Source organism: Rattus rattus, chromosome 7 (assembly GCF_011064425.1).
Source record: "Rattus rattus isolate New Zealand chromosome 7, Rrattus_CSIRO_v1, whole genome shotgun sequence".
In the NCBI taxonomy this organism is placed as follows: domain Eukaryota; kingdom Metazoa; phylum Chordata; class Mammalia; order Rodentia; family Muridae; genus Rattus; species Rattus rattus.
In genome coordinates, this window is record NC_046160.1 from 14,638,954 (window position 1) to 14,656,855 (window position 17,902).

Here is a 17,902-nt window from a genome sequence, read left to right on the forward strand (position 1 = left end):
CTGAATCCTTAGGAATTGCCATCACAGCCTGTACAAAATCGCCTCTGGGAAAGGGAGACTGGGCCAAGGGCTGGCTTACTTAACGTCTTCTTTACTTCCCTTACAGGTTTCTTCACAGGTCTGGACCTGAGGGCAGAGCATTCTGTTGGCCCAACTAGTTTTTAAGGCTCTATTAGCTCGAAATCAAATGGTGAGGATTCGGGTTGTTGGAAACATGAGGGGCAGCGGTGAGGAAGACAGCTGAGGCTCTCACCTGGACTGGCACCCGGACTGTGTGGGCTGCTCGTGGAGGTGGGGAGGGACCACAGGCCTGGAAGCACAGTTGGATTGATCAGAACATGGACGAGAATCTAGCTGGCTCTCATTCTTTCTGTGAGCCAACGTAACAGGCCTAGACTAGGGTCAGAATCAAGGCAGAGCCTTGGTGAAGTTTGAATCTGCCCTGGAGGAGGCATTGGGATGGAAAATAAACAAATAAACAGGCAGACAGATGGATAGATAGAATGATAAATAAATAAATATATACATAAATAAGTAAGAAAGAATGAATTTAAAACAGTGGCTAGGTAGTCCAGGCACTAAACACCCTTGTATTTTATGACTGGCAAAGTAAATCCCTTATTCATGAGGGCCATATTTCTTAAATTTCCTTTTTCTCAAAAACAATTCCCCCTCAGCTGTGCCACTTGTGGAGAGGTTAAAGCAATCCCTCAGCAGAAATGTCACCTAACATTTAGCAGTTTGCCTAAGCTGCATAAACACGGAGTTGATACAAATCATTAGTTTTCAGTCGCTTTTAGAAGCGTCCGATGGTTTAGCCTTGATTACTCTGGGAGAGATTCAACCACGTTTCATCACTTCCTGAGCAACTTCTCTGACGGAAGGCTTTACAAGGACAAGGAAGATAGAGGAGTTTGAAAAGAGAAACATAGAGCCCCTTGGGGGAAGAAGTCAACTGAGTGAAAGAACCATGTTTCTTAGCAGGGAAGAAGGTGAAGGTATATTGACTGGTTCTGTGTGTCAACTTGACACAAGCTGGAGTTATCACAGAGAAAGGAGCCTCATTGAGGAAATGCCTCCATGAGATGCAGCTGTAAGGCATTTTCTCAACCAGTGATCAAGCGGGGAGGGCCCAGCCCATTGTGGGTGGTGCCATCCCTGGGCTGGTATCTCGGGTTCTATAAGAGAGCAAGCTGAGCAAGCCAGGGGAAGCAAGCCAGTAAGTAACACCCCTCCATGGCCTCTGCATCAGCTCCTGCTTCCTGACCTGCTTGAGTTCCAGTCCTGACTTCCTTTGGTGATGAACAGCAATGTGGAAGCATAAGCTGAATAAACCCTTTCCTCCCCAACCTGCTTCTTGGTCATGATGTTTGTGCAGGAATAGAAACCCTGACTGAGACAAAAGATAAGGAGAAGATTCTAATGTCTTTTAGGGCTACCTGTGGCGGATTTTTCCCCCCCTCCTTTTGACCTTGCAGAGCAGTTTTATGATTTGTACAAGTCATAAAAATAACCTAGGCTCCCTGTAAAGCCGTTATCTCCACATACTACACACGGCAAAGAGCCATCCCTGGTCGTCTACCCAGCAGCTGCTGGCCTCTGATTTTGGTATGTAGCAATATAACATACGTTCTCACATACAAACACACAAGTGCAGGACCAGGCTGGAAGCCTGTGTTGCACCTCACTTCTTTGGGGAGCAACCTACCTCAGGCCAGTCTCGTGCCAGTCAGTGCCCATGAATACCAGCTTTTTGGTTATTTGTTTTTATTAATTTTAAGGGTAAACATTGGCAGCTGGCAGTTTAGTTTGTAGCGTCTTATATATACGCATCCTTATTGCTCTGACTCCATTTTTCTTGAAAATGCCGTAGCTGCATTTTTCTTTATGGCAGAATTGCATTTTGCCGAATACATTAGCTCACATTTCTTCTACACTCCAGGGGAGCGGATGCATGGAAACTTTACCTGTCTGTCTAATGATGGGTAAGTAAAGCTTCATTTCCCACGAACACATCTCATGCCCGTTCTCACCCTCGGGTAATACTTACCTTACGCTTCTTTCTTGGAAGTGTGACTTCTGCCATTTCTCCACACTCATGCCCAAGCTGTGTGTTTCAGTTTGCAGTATGAATTCTCTCTGTCTGTCTACCTCTCTGTCTCTCTTATCTCTGTCTCTGTGTGTGTGTGTGAGAGAGAGAAATAGAGAGACTTCTCTCTCTCTCTCTCTCTCTCTCTTTCTCTCTCTCTCTCTTTCTGGAAGACATTTTTCTGTTTAAACAGCATGTATTTGGTTCTTGATACAGTAGCATATATTTTTAAGAATATATTTATTGGCCATTTGTAGTTCTGGTGTAGCCTTGTCATGGTCTTTTTCCATTTTTTTTCTTTTTTCTTTTTTTTTATTTTATTTTTTTCTTTCTTTAGGAATGCTTGTCTTGTAAAAGATTGGGTTTTAAGAAAAACTTTCTCCAGACACCTTAAGGGAGAAAGACTTTCACAGGTGGCAGTGAGGAGGGAGAGTGCAAGAAGGAGTTCACTGATAGACAGTGGCGTTCTCCCTCCCCTGTCCTCCTCCCCTTCCTTGCTCAGGCAGGGCTGGAGGGCAAATGATTGGCCCTGCCATTTCTCCGCCTTGTCAGTAGGCGGCGCTCTTTACCCCTATGGTCTATTTGCATCGTGCATACATTTTTAATGCTAATCAGCAGCGAACACCAAAGTGCTTCTTAAAGTGAACCTGACTGGGAAAACAATACTACAAGCGACCATTCTGCTTTATACGTCTGAGAGATCCCAGCGGACTCGACAGCTGGGACTGCAGATTGTCTCTCTTCTCAGTCATCTTTTCTAACTACTGCAGTGGATCTGGCTCTCTGGGTGGCTCTCTCTAGGGCTGGGTGCTCCTGGGGGCTCTGGAACCACCCTCGGACTCTCCCATGAAGACAGCCTTATTCCTATCTTGTGAGACATCTCTGTTCATTTGGCTCTTGGCTTAGTACTCCTACCCTTTGCCTGTACATACATATGGTCAGCGAAAGGACCATAATGTCTGGCCTCCTCTTCCTGGGAGTCCTCCCACACCTGAGCGTTCTTTCACATGCTGAGAGAGCTCCCTTCTCCTCAAAATACGTACTCCTTTTGTTGTTAACTGGCCTCTAAGGCAAGGGTTCTCAACCAGTGGGTCGCGACCCCTAGATATTGTCCATCCGATATCCTGCATATCATATATTTATATTCTGATTCACGGCAGTAATACAGTTGTAGTTATGAAGTGGGGACAAAAAATAATTTCCTGACTGGGGAGGTCATCACAACATGAGGAACTGTATCAATGTTTTGCAGGTCTAGGAAGGTTGAGAAGCGCTTGGAGTCTAAGGTGTGGTGTTCTGTCTGAGCGGAAGCTTTTGACCTCATTGTAGGACAAAGACGACTGTCAGGCCTCAAACACACACAGTCCCTGTCCCAGCTACACACGTGTCGGGTGTCCTAAGCTGAAGGGACTAGTAATAAATTTTAGTGTGTTGAGGTGGGGCGTTCACTGATATAGTCCAAGATCCTAGAATGTTTTCTGATGCGTGATGGACATTCAAAATATTTCTTAAATGAATTAGGCTTTGCTTGAGCATCCGAGTTACATTTCCTTCTAGAATCTTTCTGTTTCAGTCACACATATAAAAGGAAACATACAGTAACCACTGGCTTATCAGTTGATACTTTAAGGAGTGTTTCCTTACCCCTGGGCAAACTATTTCAGCATTTTAGAATTTAAAAGGTAGTCATTTACGGACTAAACGTTAGTTCATGTAGTTGGGTTAAAATATCTCAGCAAGTGCGCACAGCTATCCTTCAAGAGAGACATCTGTGATGCTGGGAATGGAACCCGGGGTTCCACTGAGTTATAATCACAGGACGCCACATTAAGTACGCATTATCTTTCATAGAAGGACAGAGGACCACTTAAACTCTCATTACTGATCGAGCCTACAGACCGTCTTCCTGGACCTCTACTGAGCAATGGCATACAGTAGGGGGGTCGGTTGCAACCATTTGACGATGGAATAGGATGTGGGACCCACAAAGCTCACCTTGAAAACTGCAGACTCAAAGTACAAAGCAAAATTCCCATGCTTAACGTGAGCTTTTCTTTTAAGAGAGTCGGTCATAAAAGTAGGTAGACGCTTAGCTAGGACAGTGGAATGCCGTGACCCTTGAAGACAGTTCCTCAGGGACCCCCAGCCGAAATTTTACTCTCATTGCTGCCTTAGACCTGTACTTCTGCTACTGTTATGAATTGAAATGCAAATATCTCTATTTTCTGACGACCTTAGGCGACCCCTGGGAAAGGATCATTGGGTTGTAGCCCGGTGTTAAGGCTGATACAAGACCGAGGGGGCGGTGGTTCAGGCTCACGAGCGTAGGAATGGGGCTTCTTTGGGAGTGACGAAACTGTCCTAGAATTTGTAACGGGGGCCGTGCAACTCTATGGGTACCACCCTCTGCATGTGAACTTTAAGCCGGCCGAGACTGTATGGGATGTGAACAGTGTCTTCTTTTCATGGCTGCGGAATGCCTTCGAGTGGACAATGCAGTGTTTGAGAAGTCCTCTGTCCCTGCCTACTCGGGCCTGCTGTCTTAACAGCTGTGGTGCCTGCTGCACGGAGTCGTGTCCCCCCCACCCCCCCGCGGCTCCCCCTCCCGCGGCTCCCCCCCCGCTCCCCCCAGCGGCTCCCCGCCCCCGATGCCCCGCCCCCCCCACCGTCCAAGGGCTTGCCCAGCAGTGTGTGGGTCGCAGAGAAGCGGGTGCTGTGTGGGCATGAACAGAGAACACTGGCGGCGGGCTGGGAGGCTGCTGTCCAAAGCCCCTGTCCCAAAGCCAGGAGTAACAAGCCCCTGCCAGGTTGGGAGTCACTACTTTGGGTTTTTTGAGGGTTTTTTTTTTTTTTTTTCCAGCCAAATTGGCATCAAGACTTCCAAGCTGCAAGCAAAGCCAAGCAAACAAGCCACGAACTCACCGTGCTGTTACATAAGATGCCCCCTGGGAGAGACAACTACCGGTTCAGATACTCGAATGTATCTGAAGGAACAGAGGTCTCAAGAGCCAAGCACTTGGGATGTAATAAAGAAAAAGCCCTGGTTCCAGGGAGGCCTGAGAGCCCCGGCGACCCCGAACCCTAGAAGAGTCCCCTTTCCTGCCAGTATCAATGACGCGTGTCAATATTAATAGTAAAAATAGTAATAGTAAAAACAAGAGGGACTGGGGGGGCTTGTCTGATGTGTTTCAAAACTTTACCAAATTATTCTTATGATTCTCTGATTCGGGACCTTCAGGTCCCAACTTCCAGGAGGCATCTATGAGGTAGAGTGTTTACGGTGGAATCATCGACAAGAATATGGTCAAGTGTGTGCTATCCCTGCTCGCCTGGTGTGCATCCTGACAGTTACTATTAATTACTAAGTTAAATTAAATTAAATCGGGGAAGCCCAGCAGCTTCCAATCTGGCCACTTTGCCCTCTACGGCGGCTCCTACTGTCCTGACCAGTTCGCTGATGGCATAGGCGGGCTCCAGGCGTTGGAGTTTGGATTCCTGCTCTGCTTGCTCACCCACGTGACCTCGGGCACTTCCCCTTACCACCTTCGCCCTCCCTTTAGTCACTGTAACAATGCATTTGTTTAAGTTAGGAGTCCTACAGGTCTGCTCCGGGGAGCTAATGTGTGGAAGTTACTCAGAAAAATGCCCGGTGCTTTGAAAGTGCGACTTCTGTAGAAAATAAAAGGCTGGGTGGACAGACAGATGTGGAGGCTCTGCTGGGGAAGGGGAGGGTCAGGCTTCATGGCAGCGATGACTGAAAACTGGATCGGGCTGACAAAAGTCCTGGGGACCTCCTCCCAGAAGGAGAACGTGTCACCAGACAGGAACTATTCAGGGAAACCTTCTGAGATAATGGCGACCCGTTGTACAACTTCCCGTCCCCTCCTCCCTCCCCGACCAGAAAACTATTTGAACTGACCCAGGTGCTCTTTATCTCTGGGTGGTGAAGACAGAGGCCCGTGGATGTGACAAGCAGATACAGCCTATCTGGCCTCCTAAAGGGAGTCTTTTGGGTTTATTCTCGACATCTAAAGACTCCTGGGTGTGGGCCGTTTATTATTTCAGGAAACAAAATCCGGAGCACAACAATGATCAGAGCGAAGCCTACTGTCTTTTTCAAGTGAGCTTTCCGCATGCTATCTGACCTTCCCAAGTATGGCGATGGTAATCGTGTTTTGAACCTGGAAGACAGACCCTGCTGCCTCTCACCCTGGTGAAGGTCTCACACACTCCCGAGTCACTAGCCAAAAGGCTAAGAGCTGGCACTGCATACTCAGGTCCCCCAACCGCTGTTCCTCTAAAGGATATACCATTCCTCTCTTGTGCTACACGGCCAATCTACTCACCCATCTCCTGACTCCTGTGGCCCACAGGTTGGGGTCGGGAGCTGCTTGTGACAGATGCTGCAAATGGCTTTGAGGTGGCTCTGTGGGTAGCCTCAGCTACTGGGGTAGCTAGAGCCTGTGACAGGGTGACAGGCTGTGCAGTTGTCCCTGGAAGAGATGGCTTCTCATAGGCTTTTGTGGTCTCACCTGTAAGAAAACAGAATTGCATTGGTGCTCACAAAACAGCCTGGTGGGACTTGGAGGACCAGAAGTCAAATGAACGTTCACTGAACACCACTGGCTTTTAACCGAGACTTGTACTGGTTGCAATGGAGACTCAGTTTATATAAACAGCCCGTACAATTTCAGAGCAGTAAGCCAATCAACAAAAGATTAAACCACACGTTTAGGTTACAGCTCAAAACCATAGCAACACAGGAAAGGAGGAACTGGATTAGTTGCCAGATTACTTTGCCAGGCCCCCCGAGCAATGGTTTGTTTTCCCTTCTAACATCTATTTCCCTCTCTCCCGTTTCTATAACCTTGCTATCTCAGTCGTAATTGGCTTCTAGATGCATGGTACTTCAAACAACAACCCCCCCCTCCCTCCCCGCTATGGCTCAGTCTTAGAGCGCATGCTGATTTGGGTTGGTTCGTAGCAGTCAGCTGACTTCCGGCCTCAGATGTCTTGCCAATACCTGGGATGATGGAACTAACCCGCTGGCGAGGGCTGTCTAGGCTCTTCTAAATTACGAAGCTGTAGCCCGTGTCTGGCCCTTATCCTTTTATAGCCTTGTGTGTGCGTATACTGACTCTGGGACACTTCACTTCCCATCACTCTCTCACACCATCTCCCTGCCCCGGAACCCTTTTCCCCAAAGGGTCGCCTCCTACTTTGACGTCCTATATTTCAGTCACTGAGTTTGGTTTCAGCTGCTTGCATGAGTATGAGTGGGAGGCTATTTTAAGATTTATTTTAATTCTTTTTTTTTTTTTTTTTTTTGGTTCCTTTTTTTGGAGCTGGGGACCGAACCCAGGGCCTTGCGCTTCCTAGGCAAGCGCTCTACCACTGAGCTAAATCCCCAACCCCTTATTTTAATTCTTAATTATGTATTTGAGTGTAGTGTCAGCATAGGCCTCAAGAGGGAGTCAGTCCTTTCCCTCGGAGCTGAAGTTATGGGTGGTTCTGAGTTGCCCTACACGGGTACCGAGAATCGAACCCTGGTCCTCGGCAAGAATGGCAAGCTCTTTTAACCTCTGAGCCATCTGTGAGTTAGAGTTGGGGGTCATTTCCCAGAGTGTGGGGAGCTGAGCCAAGGCTCTAGTGACAAAGCGAGTCTCAGTTTGCTAGTGCTCCGGTTGCTCAGAAAGTCTCCCCAAGGTTTAGGGCAAGAGAGGTTACCCGATGAATGCTGGAGACTATATTGGAGACCTTGGACCAGGGCCATAAAGAGGCATAATGGTCCCCCTCATGCTCATCCCCTTCAGCTCTGGGTTTACTGCCAGTGGCTATTGGACACCGAGTGGAGTATGTCACCTTCTATAACTGGGAATCTGGTGTCCTGGTGTTGCTGTAATACACTGCCCTAAACTTGGAGACTTAAAGCTACAGGGTTCCATTTTATGGTTCTGGGTCTGGGATTCCAAAGTAAGGACTACTGGGCCAAGCTAGGTGCATCAGCAGCACCCAACTTCCTCAAGGAAGCCTGAGGGTAGAGTGTGTTCCTGTATCAGCCTAGTTCATCTGGATTGGTTTGTGGCTGCTTTTGAGGTTAGCATCCTTAATCCTATTGCAATGCGATCTCCTCTTTGCAGGGTGTGAAGGAGTTTCTCTCTCCTTTTATGGAGATGTATGCGTTTGTATTAGAGCCTACCCAGATAATTCAGGAAAATATCCAATGTCAAGACCCTTAATCGTAGTAGCAATGTGCTCCTCTCCGTATAAGGGCACACTCAGGTCCCCTCCCGGTGGTAGGGATTTCAGTATCTTTTGGAGGGGCCTTTCTCAGCTCACTGTAGCATCCTGGCTCTAGTCAGTAATCATTGTGTTTGGGGCTGATGCGTTTTACACTCGTGGAGAAGCAGGCCAAGGGGATAATGCCTGAGGTCAAAAGATGCCTCTTTCTCCACCCTATTTGCTCCTTGATGTCATGTGACACTGTACACGGTACAGCATCCTAGAAGAGAGTCAGAGCTATACCCGTGCAAACAAAATGGGGTGTTCAGACCCACTGCCCGGTACTGGCACCTGCTCCCTTCCACACCCTGACACTGTCACCCCCTAGAGGTGAAATCACAGTGCAAATTTGGGAGAGAAGGCAGATGAAACAAACAAACAAACAAACAAACAAACAAACAAACCCAGGATCGAGGTTCGGTTCAGACATTCCAACTGATCTTGTGGCTAGGAAGCAACTTCTCATTTTTATTTACCCTGTTGCTTGCCAACAGTTGGCCATCTTTAAGTCAGTCAGAAGACTGGGCCAGATGATCACTAAAGAGCATGGAGGGCTTCTGGGCTTCATTTGGCCTTCACCATCCTGGAACAGAGCCAAGCCTGCCTGATGTATGACATTTCTTTTACTTTAAATGATAGCCGTTTATAATAAGTCCCAGAGAAGTCTTTAATTTCTCAGGAGGGATCCTCTGCCTCATGCTGATTTGAGAAGACCTTAGCACCTCTTGAGGGAGATGCGGGCCTGCCTTTTGGAGGCTTCACCTAGGGAGAGGGTACCAAGTAGAACTGCTCGTAGATGTCAACGGACAGGATCGTTTGGAGAGGCAGTTACAAACTATCAGGCAAGTACAGTTTTACTTTCAAGTCATTAATTTATCCACCATGCAACAAAGTAAGGCTTTTACTAGAACATCTTCCTATCATAAACATATTATACTTCGAAAATCACAATTATCTTTTCCTTACTCCGTTGGCCAGATCCTACTAGGCTTCTGACCACCCCAGTCATCTCTGTCTGTGAATATTCATTTTCAAGAGAGTCAGAGACTAACTATCACGAGGGTAGGCGATAATCCCTGGACACATCTGCCTTCAAATGCTCGATGGATTTACTCAAAAGTCACATCTCTCTCTATGGTTTTGTTCACTCTCTGTCACTAATTAGAACCACCTTTGTTACGGAGGAAGACGATGCTACCATCTCGATCATAATTCTCCCAGTTCCTTACTGAATATCTCGATCTTGGTTCATTATGAGCAATCTGACATAATACCCCGCCAAGTGGCTTCCGCAGGCGGTGTCAGATATATGGAACTTTTTTTCTCCTTTCCAAAGCTTTCACAGAAAGCTCCCAGTGCATTTCTCATTTGGACGTGGCCTAAAGCAGCTTCTCCAGGACCTGCCTCTCCTTAGCAGCAGATGGAGCCCCAGGCTTCCCTAACCCTGACAGTTCCGTGGAGTTGAGCTCAGGGGGTTACTAATGCAACCACCAGGAATTGCTCCCTGAGAAGCTGTCTCAGATGGGCCGTGATTTTTGATATAAGAACCACAGCCCAGGCCAGACTGAGCTCTTAGCCCTACCCTTCCCAGCCTTGCTTCTAAAGCTAACGGAACCTGTTTTTTTATGAATGGGGACAGCCATGCCTACTTGGCAGGGCTGCTTCCATAAACTGGGTGAAGTGTGTAAGTCCTTGAACCTGTGCATTGCACATGTAGAAATCTAACAGATGGTAGGAGTTGACATTTGAAGTCATGCCGTGTATGTCTCCCCCCTGCAGTGAACAGCAGTGTGCCTTGTAGCTGTGACCAGGACAGAGCCAAGATGCCCGTAGGTCTGAATGTTGGTTCTTCTCACCATTGACTCATTCTAAGCCTTAGGACTGTACGCTAGGGCAGGAGGTCTAAGATCCCCTGCCCATCTACTGTATTCTTCCCCTTTGGAGAGGATTTTTATGTAAACATTCCTGGTGAAGATTTCCTTCCTGGAAGTGGACACAAATATTCCTATGTTAAGCTAAGGGACAGGCTTTTCAAGAGGCCAAGAAGCATCCCCACTTGCAAGGATGAGCAGAAGTAGAGACAAGGTTTGAACTCGAGGCCGGCTGACTCCAAACCCACACTCTCTGTCCACCAAAAGGGAAGAAAGTAAAAGGTGGACCTTGGTCACTTGAGGATTCCGAATGCAGCTCAAGGTCTGTGGTGATCTCACCAAGGCTTACTGTCAGTGGTGGTGACAGCGTGTGTGTGTGTGTGTGTGTGTGTGTGTGTGTGTGTGTGTGTGTGTGCGTGCCTGTGTGTGTGCTTGTGTGTGTGTGTGTGTGTGTGTTTGTGTGTGTGTGTGTGTGTGTGTGTGCGTGTGTGTGTGTGTGTGTGTGTGTGTGTGCGTATGTGTGTGTGTGTGTGTGTGTGTGTGTGTGTGTGTGTGTATGTGTGTGTGTGTGCCTGTGTGTGTGTGTGTGGGTGTGTGTGCCTGTGTGCTTGTGTGTATGTAGGTGTGTGTGCCTGTGTGCTTGTGTGTATGTAGGTGTGTGTGCCTGTGTGCTTGTGTGTATGTAGGTGTGTGTGCGTGCTTGTGTGAATGTGTGTATGTGTGCCTGTGTGCGTGCTGTGTGTACGTATGTGTGTGTTTGTGTGTGCCTGTGTGTGTTTGTGTGTGTGTGTGTGTGTGCCTGTGTGTGTTTGTGTGTGTGTTGTGGTGCATACAGGCAGTAAGGCAGGAGTTGCCTGGGAAGTGAAACTTAATGGTAAAACCAGTCTCACCTCCTCTAGGGCAGGGCTTAGCAAACAGCCAAGGGGAGGCAGGTGGGTGCTTTCCTGGCACTTTCTGTGTAGCAGCTTTCCTCAGCCTTCTTTGACACCAGGAATGTGAATCCCCAGTTTTTTCGAGCATTTATGCAAATCAACACTTACCCGTTTTTATTTCTTCGATCAGAGAAAATGGAGGCAGTGGCCAAGTAGCAGCTGCCCAGTTAATGGTTGCTAACTGCCTGGGAGAGACAGCCTTTACATTCCAGGTAATATCAGTCCCCAGCGTGAGCCCTGCTAGGCAAACCAGACACCTTCCAGGGTTCAAGTGAGATAATTTGCCACCGAAGACCTTGGCTATGCTTTTGGGGGTCATCGTAACCTGATTTACCTGTTAACTTATTCTCTGCGAGCCTAGTAAGCGTTTTATGCCGCATGCTGAGACCTGAGCCACAGATGGCCTTGAATCCACCTCTTTTCTGTTTTGCCCACTAAAGGAATTTTTTTTTTATACTTACCAATGAGGCTACTCTTTCACAGTTCTCACTGGGATATTTTATTTAAATTAGTAAGACTCGTCCCCGTGTGGGCACATCCTTTTGAATACATGCCATTGATATGGGCACAAACGTCATTTAGCTTGGGCCTGGCACACAGAAGGTACTCGGTACCTGTGAGAGAATGGATGGGCGAAGAAGAAATGTGCTCTTCGAGATGCGGACAAGCGTGAAATAAGGAACAGACAATAAGACCTGGTGATAGGGCCCAGGAGGTGGAGGCGGTATGATAATGGGGAGAGGTGACAACAGCGATGGTTGTGTTTTAACACTGTGGCTTTTGCATACTTTATAGACTTAAATGGAAGTAGGGGGCACTCACTGTGCTACATCAAAGATGCTACCTAGGCATATAGATAAGGCTTTGCTGTGTGGAGACAATTCGGCTTGGCCAGGGCTGGTGTGGATAAGGGGAGCTTTGGACAGGCCTCTAATACCCGGGCCTTGAAACCACATGGGTTCCAAAAGCCAAGGCAGCGTCTCTTACCTGTACGGACTCCCTGCTCTCTCTTTACAACTGTTACCTGCTTTAGGATGCTGCAACCCACCAGTCTCTAAGGAACCAGTTACGATCAGTCACACCCTTGGGCAAATCGCTAAAGGCTTCTTTGGTGAGCTCCTTGATCTGAAACACAGAAGATACTGCCTTTCTCTGCCTCAGGCTCTGGCAGTTTAGGAATTCAGAGCTGTGCTCACCGGACATTGTGTGTGGCCCTACCCCTTTTTTGGTTTGGAGTAAGGGCTGAAGCCGGAAGGACCTGAACAATGCTTGCTATACCAGGGACTTTGTCCCTGAGCTTCCCATAGGTTGATCTGTGCAGTCAGCAGACCCAAGTCTCCCCAAGCAGTGAACAGAAGAAAAGGAAGAAGAAAAATAAATAGGAGGGGCCAGGAGCCATACTGTGTGTGGGCGTTTAGGTGAGAGAGTGCTGCCTTCCTTTCTGCGTCTCCAAGCCTAAAGAACAGGTAAAGATGGCCGACCCGTTTCCTGACAGTCTTCATGAGGTAGAGCAGTCACAGGCACACCCTGGACCCCTTGGAGAGGATTTTGCAGAGGTACTAGGAGAATATTCTGGAAGTCTAGAAGCACTCTCCCCTCAGAGTAAAAAGGGAGAGAGTCTTGACACGTATCTGAAGTCAGGGGCTTACCTGGCTATGACAACTTTCTCTACACTCGAGATCTCTGTGGTCATCAGTGCCATTAGCACATCCTGGTCCAAAGACTCTTTACAGCTCCAGGCAGAGGGAGAAAGAGGATAACCTCACCTCAGAGCAACTCAGGCCTCAGCGCAGTCCAGAGAGAAAGAAGCCCAGGGTTCTGAGTGCAGGGACTGCTGGTTCCTGGGATGGTTTGCCAGGAATGGCAGAAAGGGGCAGAGACCGGAGGAGAGTCGACTCGATAAGCAGAAACCAGTTATCTACACAGTTCACCCACTCAGAAATCACCATAGGAGAAGAGGTGGTAAACTTGGACGAAGCAGAGACTATCTGGAAGCTTCGTCACTCCTTCCTTGTGTCCTCACTGAAAGAAGATGGGGCTTACCTCAGATCTGGTTCTTAAGCTATCATCCCACTGTGAGGAACGGGGACAGAACCTGTGCTTGCGACTCAATAAATCTGTCAGGATCACATCTGTGACCGAAATGTCACTGGAGGTATAGGTGGGGCGGTGGCAAGCTGGAAGACTGGCGACCTCCGGTGTGCTCGGGAAGGCTCGTCAGTTGTAGTTTAGCGACTGACTGGTGTTTGGAGCCGCACTGTCTGCGTTTGACTCTCGACCTTTGCTACCCCCTTGCTGTGTGTCACCAGAAATTTACACAACTTTCTCTAAACTGCGTTGTCTGCAAAACTGTGCCTTAGGGCTGAGAACGGGGTATATTGGTAGTAATTTGCGCCGACTAGAATCGGGATTAAAAAACAACCTGGGAAAGATCCTGTCACAGTGCCTCGCACACAGGAAATAGTCAAGAAACGCCAGCTCTTGAAATTCCAGAGCCAGGTCCAGCCTACAACCACGAGCAGGATGTGAACCAAGTCCACTCTCTGCCATGTTTCTGGAACGCCGAGTTCTATGAGACAGAAACTATGTGAGAAATCAAAGCACCTCTCAAAAGAGCACCATGGAGGGCACTGTTCTGGATTTAGTACAGAAACTCAGGAAGAGCAATTTCTTAGTCTCTGCCTTCCCGAGGAGGCTGGCTTGGCTAAGGCCCAGAGACGTGCATTTTGCACTGACCCGGAGTCATCGCTTGCTGTTAGTGGATAAGGCCCATCATCCTCTCTCCTTCCTGCCCTCTGCTTTACCGCCAAGGAGAGGCAGCCTTTTCCCTTTGAGTTGCCAGGAATCGTTTCTAGGCATAAGGTCTGATCACGGTCTAAAGTAACAAAGCAATAAAATTCAAGGCCGCAGTCATTCCGAATGGAAATGACACAGATGCAGACACAATATCGAACTGTGAGAATGACAACAACAACAGAAACCACATTCCAGTCCCAAGCCACGGCTGTCTGGTCACATTGATTTGGGTGCCAGGTTCCTGGCATTGATTAAAGCATCATGGAGGTCAGCAGAGCTTGGCTGGGTAAGATGTTAATTTCCATATCATCGTCTAGTGCGCGACGCCGTGCTTACGTGCTCGGCTCGGATGAAATAACACGCGAACACTTGCCTGCGTTAGCCGCTGCAGTTTTGGGTGACGAATATGTAAGAGTTGATGGATAGGTTACTCCCTTTTGGGGCTTACTCTCTGCAAAAGAAAAAAAAGAAAAAAGAAAAAGAACGAAATTTATTTCTGAGGTGGGTTTTCAAATCTCTCGGTGACGGCAAGTGGATTATCTCTAATTTATCTCTCTTGAGTTCCATAGCATCTGTTGCCCTTGCATGGAGTTGTCGATCGCAATAAGAAAGTCAAGTGGCATTTTGTTTTCCTGCGGAGCATGTGCTTTTATTAATAATAGAACGGAAGCAATAAAGTCCCCATGACTCAGAGTTTCTTATTTTGCTCCCCAAGAGGTGACATGTAAGCTAAGTGGTTTTCACCCACATGGCTTTGGATGTTCAATTGCAACAGTAGATGGATGGGAACATTCCACTTAAGTTCCTTTTAGGTCTTGGACTGGCTGTCCGTGGCTGGATAGCTACCTCTCACTACCTTGACCCCGTGGGACCCATTTGAAATCCCGGGCATCACCTAAGCTGGAAAGCAGTTTTGTATAGGTCCTCCTTGAACGTAACCATCGGTGGTCAAGACGCTAGATGCAAGGCATGCAAGTCTTGTCTAACAAGGACACAATAGAAGACCAGAGGTGGATCGGCAGAGTAGTAAATAGTCATCAGTCCTGGGATGACTAAAATGGCTCCGGAAGGCTATTTCCTGTGAAACCATCTAATTTCCAAGTGATGCCAACACTGGACCTTGTTCTACGGTTAAATCGAAAGTGTCAGCAGAATGCAGATGGTCTCCTCCCTGACCCGCGACAAGTTCATTTGTCTGTGCATAGCTGTGAAGATCTCAGGGCCATGAGCAGTGTCTCATGTAGTTATGATACAAAGAAATATCTTTAAAGACTTCCTCTGTGCGTGTGCACGTGCGTGTGTGGAGGCCAGGCAAAGGTTTTGGATCTCATCGTGCTAAAGCCATAGGCATTAATGAGCCCCCTTACTAGCGTGCTTGGAACCCAGTCTTTTGCCAGAGCGTCAAGTGCTCTTAACCACTGGATGCTTCTCTCCAGCCCCACGAGGGATAGCTCAGTGCTTCGCCCCTTGCTGCGATCCCCGTGCTCTAGTTGTGGGCAGTATCACTTGCTATCATTTATATGAAAGCATTAATCTCTCAACACTAGGAAGTACTGGAGGAGAATGGTAGGGGTGGTGTCGTGAGAAGAATGGAGTGAGGGGGACGGAGGACAACCCGGGAATATGACAGTTATCCTACTGCACAAAGATTGGGAGGTCTCAGGGAGCACCTGAGCCTAAGAAAAACTGGGTTTCTATTTCTATTTTCCTTTTTCTTTCTCTTTTTGATGGTTCCAGGAAGCAAGCCCATGACTTTGTGCATGCTAGGTGAGGGCTATACCACTGAACTACACCCAAGTCCTCATTTTTACTTTTAATTAGCTGCTATAACCTTCAAGACTCTATTTATTTTTTATTGAGAAAATATAAATAATGATGTGGCCTCCAGAAAGTTACAGAAATGAAAAATGAAATGAAAACGTATTTGGAGCCGCAAGTGCCCACAAAGACGCATACGCTTATTCAGACATCACCTGTGAGTTCCACTCAAAGGCAAAGACGGGGCAAACACCCTGGCTTACGGATGCGTCTTACACCACTGCATTAAAATCATCTGGGGGGCGGAATGGGTCATTGCTAAGTCTTCAGCCATGTTGGGGCCTGCTCTGAGCAGACCCGGGTTGAGGCTGTGTGGACCTCATGAGGGACTCCTGGCTGTGGGCCACACGGAGTTCACAGAGAGGGAGACAGAGGTATCCACGGTTTTCCTAGTCTTATGACTAAAGTTAGGTAGTTCTTTGTGTTTCTGTTCAGAAGCCAAATGAGCACCAGCTCAGCTGTCTGAAATGTGGATCAAAAACAGCGGCGAGGTATGAGGGGACCTGCTGTGACCTCTCACAAACCTACACTGTCCCAGGATGGTGCAGACCAGAGCCACACACCTCACCTCTCCCTGACAGCTCCCAGATCCCCAAAGTAGATTAATTAAAGAAGCATAGTGACCTATAAAAATTAGAAATAAAACCCTAGAGAAAGGTTGCGCCAGCACCCGAGCCTTCTGAGGAGGGTTCTGACCCAATCTAGTCATGTTTGTTGGTTGCGAACTTCTGAATTACTCGGCATCCTTGGCTACAACCGTATGCAGACAGTGCCCTCCCTCCATCCATTTGAAAGAGGTCTCCTCCTTACTGTGCAAGCACAAGTGCTTATTATCTTTGGCCACCGTCCTCCTCTGTTAAATGTCACAAGGTAGAATGAGGGGGCAGAGGAAGTTGAGATTTATAGAGAATCAACCTATTAAGCTGATTTTTATTGCAAAAACGAAGGGCAAATAACATCGAAACCCCCAACACGCATTGTCTCTCATTTCTGGGAATAAAGGCTTTCTTCAAAGCCCTGCTGCGATGCCTGGAGAGCAGGCCGAGTTGTAAGTTTGAAAACTTTCGCTTAGGCACAACTCTTATGTGGAGGTTGTCTTTCTCTCTGCTCAACCAGGCACTGCCGTTGTCCTTTGGTCTCTTGGTTACAAGGCTTTGTTACGACTTACCCTGTGGTTGGTTCCTTCCCTGATCTGACAAAGAAACCAAGCTCATTTGTGATGCAACGGGCTCAGAGCTCGTCCAATTGGAGAAGAACCTTGAAAGGTCTGTTTTCACTTTTGTCAATTTCGATGGACGGAGGAAATAACGGGGGTTTGGAGCCTGAGGTGCCTAATGAAGGTCAGAAGACCTTTCTCCTTACACGGGGTGGGGGTCGGGGATTCCTCCTTAGAATAATCCAATCGCATTCAATCTTTCTGGGAGGTCAGAGAAAATAGGAGACTGGGGTCCTGGGCGACGGAAGGGTAAGGTGAGTGTAGGACATTATCTTGTGCTCCATTTCAAATGTGGCACAAGGAACAGTTTGCTCTGCCCAATCTCAGGAGATATGAAATAAAAAAAAATAATGATTTGTCGGCTCTGGTAGATAATAACATAGTATATTTAAAAGAAAGAACCCTGAATGAGCCCATAGTCTGCATTAAAAACAACATCGTGTGGGGGTGTTGGGGGAGAGACGCTAGCCACTAATGTGGAAGGAATGACATAATTAGGAAAATTATAATTTTGCAGTTCCAGCTTGCCTTGGTTTCTGTAGTATCCAAATTTGTGATTCAACTAATCTGCAATTAAAATACTTGGAAACAATTTGTAGCTGCATGGAGCTTGCCTGTGACTCTTTTCTTGTCATTATTGCCTGAGCAGTAGAGTGGAATAGCTACTCACAGCGTCCACGGTGTTAGCTGCGTGAACCTAGAGACGACACAGTACTTGGAGAGGATGTGCAGAGGTCACGCAGACACTGTACACAAGACACTTATACAAACTGCAGATCTGACACCCCGAGGGGATCCTGGAGAACTACAGGCTAATGCCTTATTTGTGAAGCAGGATGGGCAATGGGTGTTAGAACTGCTGAGGTAATGTAACAGGGTAATAAGTTACACAAGAATC

General features: G+C 47.6%; 1 protein-coding gene across 1 annotated transcript in view; it reads right to left on the reverse strand.

The window, feature by feature from the left end:
* Vit (vitrin) overlaps nucleotides 1–17,902 on the reverse strand; it is an 89,437-nt gene that overhangs the window by 34,775 nt on the left and 36,760 nt on the right. Inside the window, exons 6-8 of the mRNA XM_032908603.1 lie at nucleotides 14,344–14,421; nucleotides 6,436–6,621; nucleotides 254–310 (exon numbers count right to left, since the gene is read on the reverse strand). Coding sequence (XP_032764494.1) covers nucleotides 254–310; nucleotides 6,436–6,621; nucleotides 14,344–14,421 — 321 coding nt within the window. The remainder of the gene's footprint in view (nucleotides 1–253; nucleotides 311–6,435; nucleotides 6,622–14,343; nucleotides 14,422–17,902) is intronic.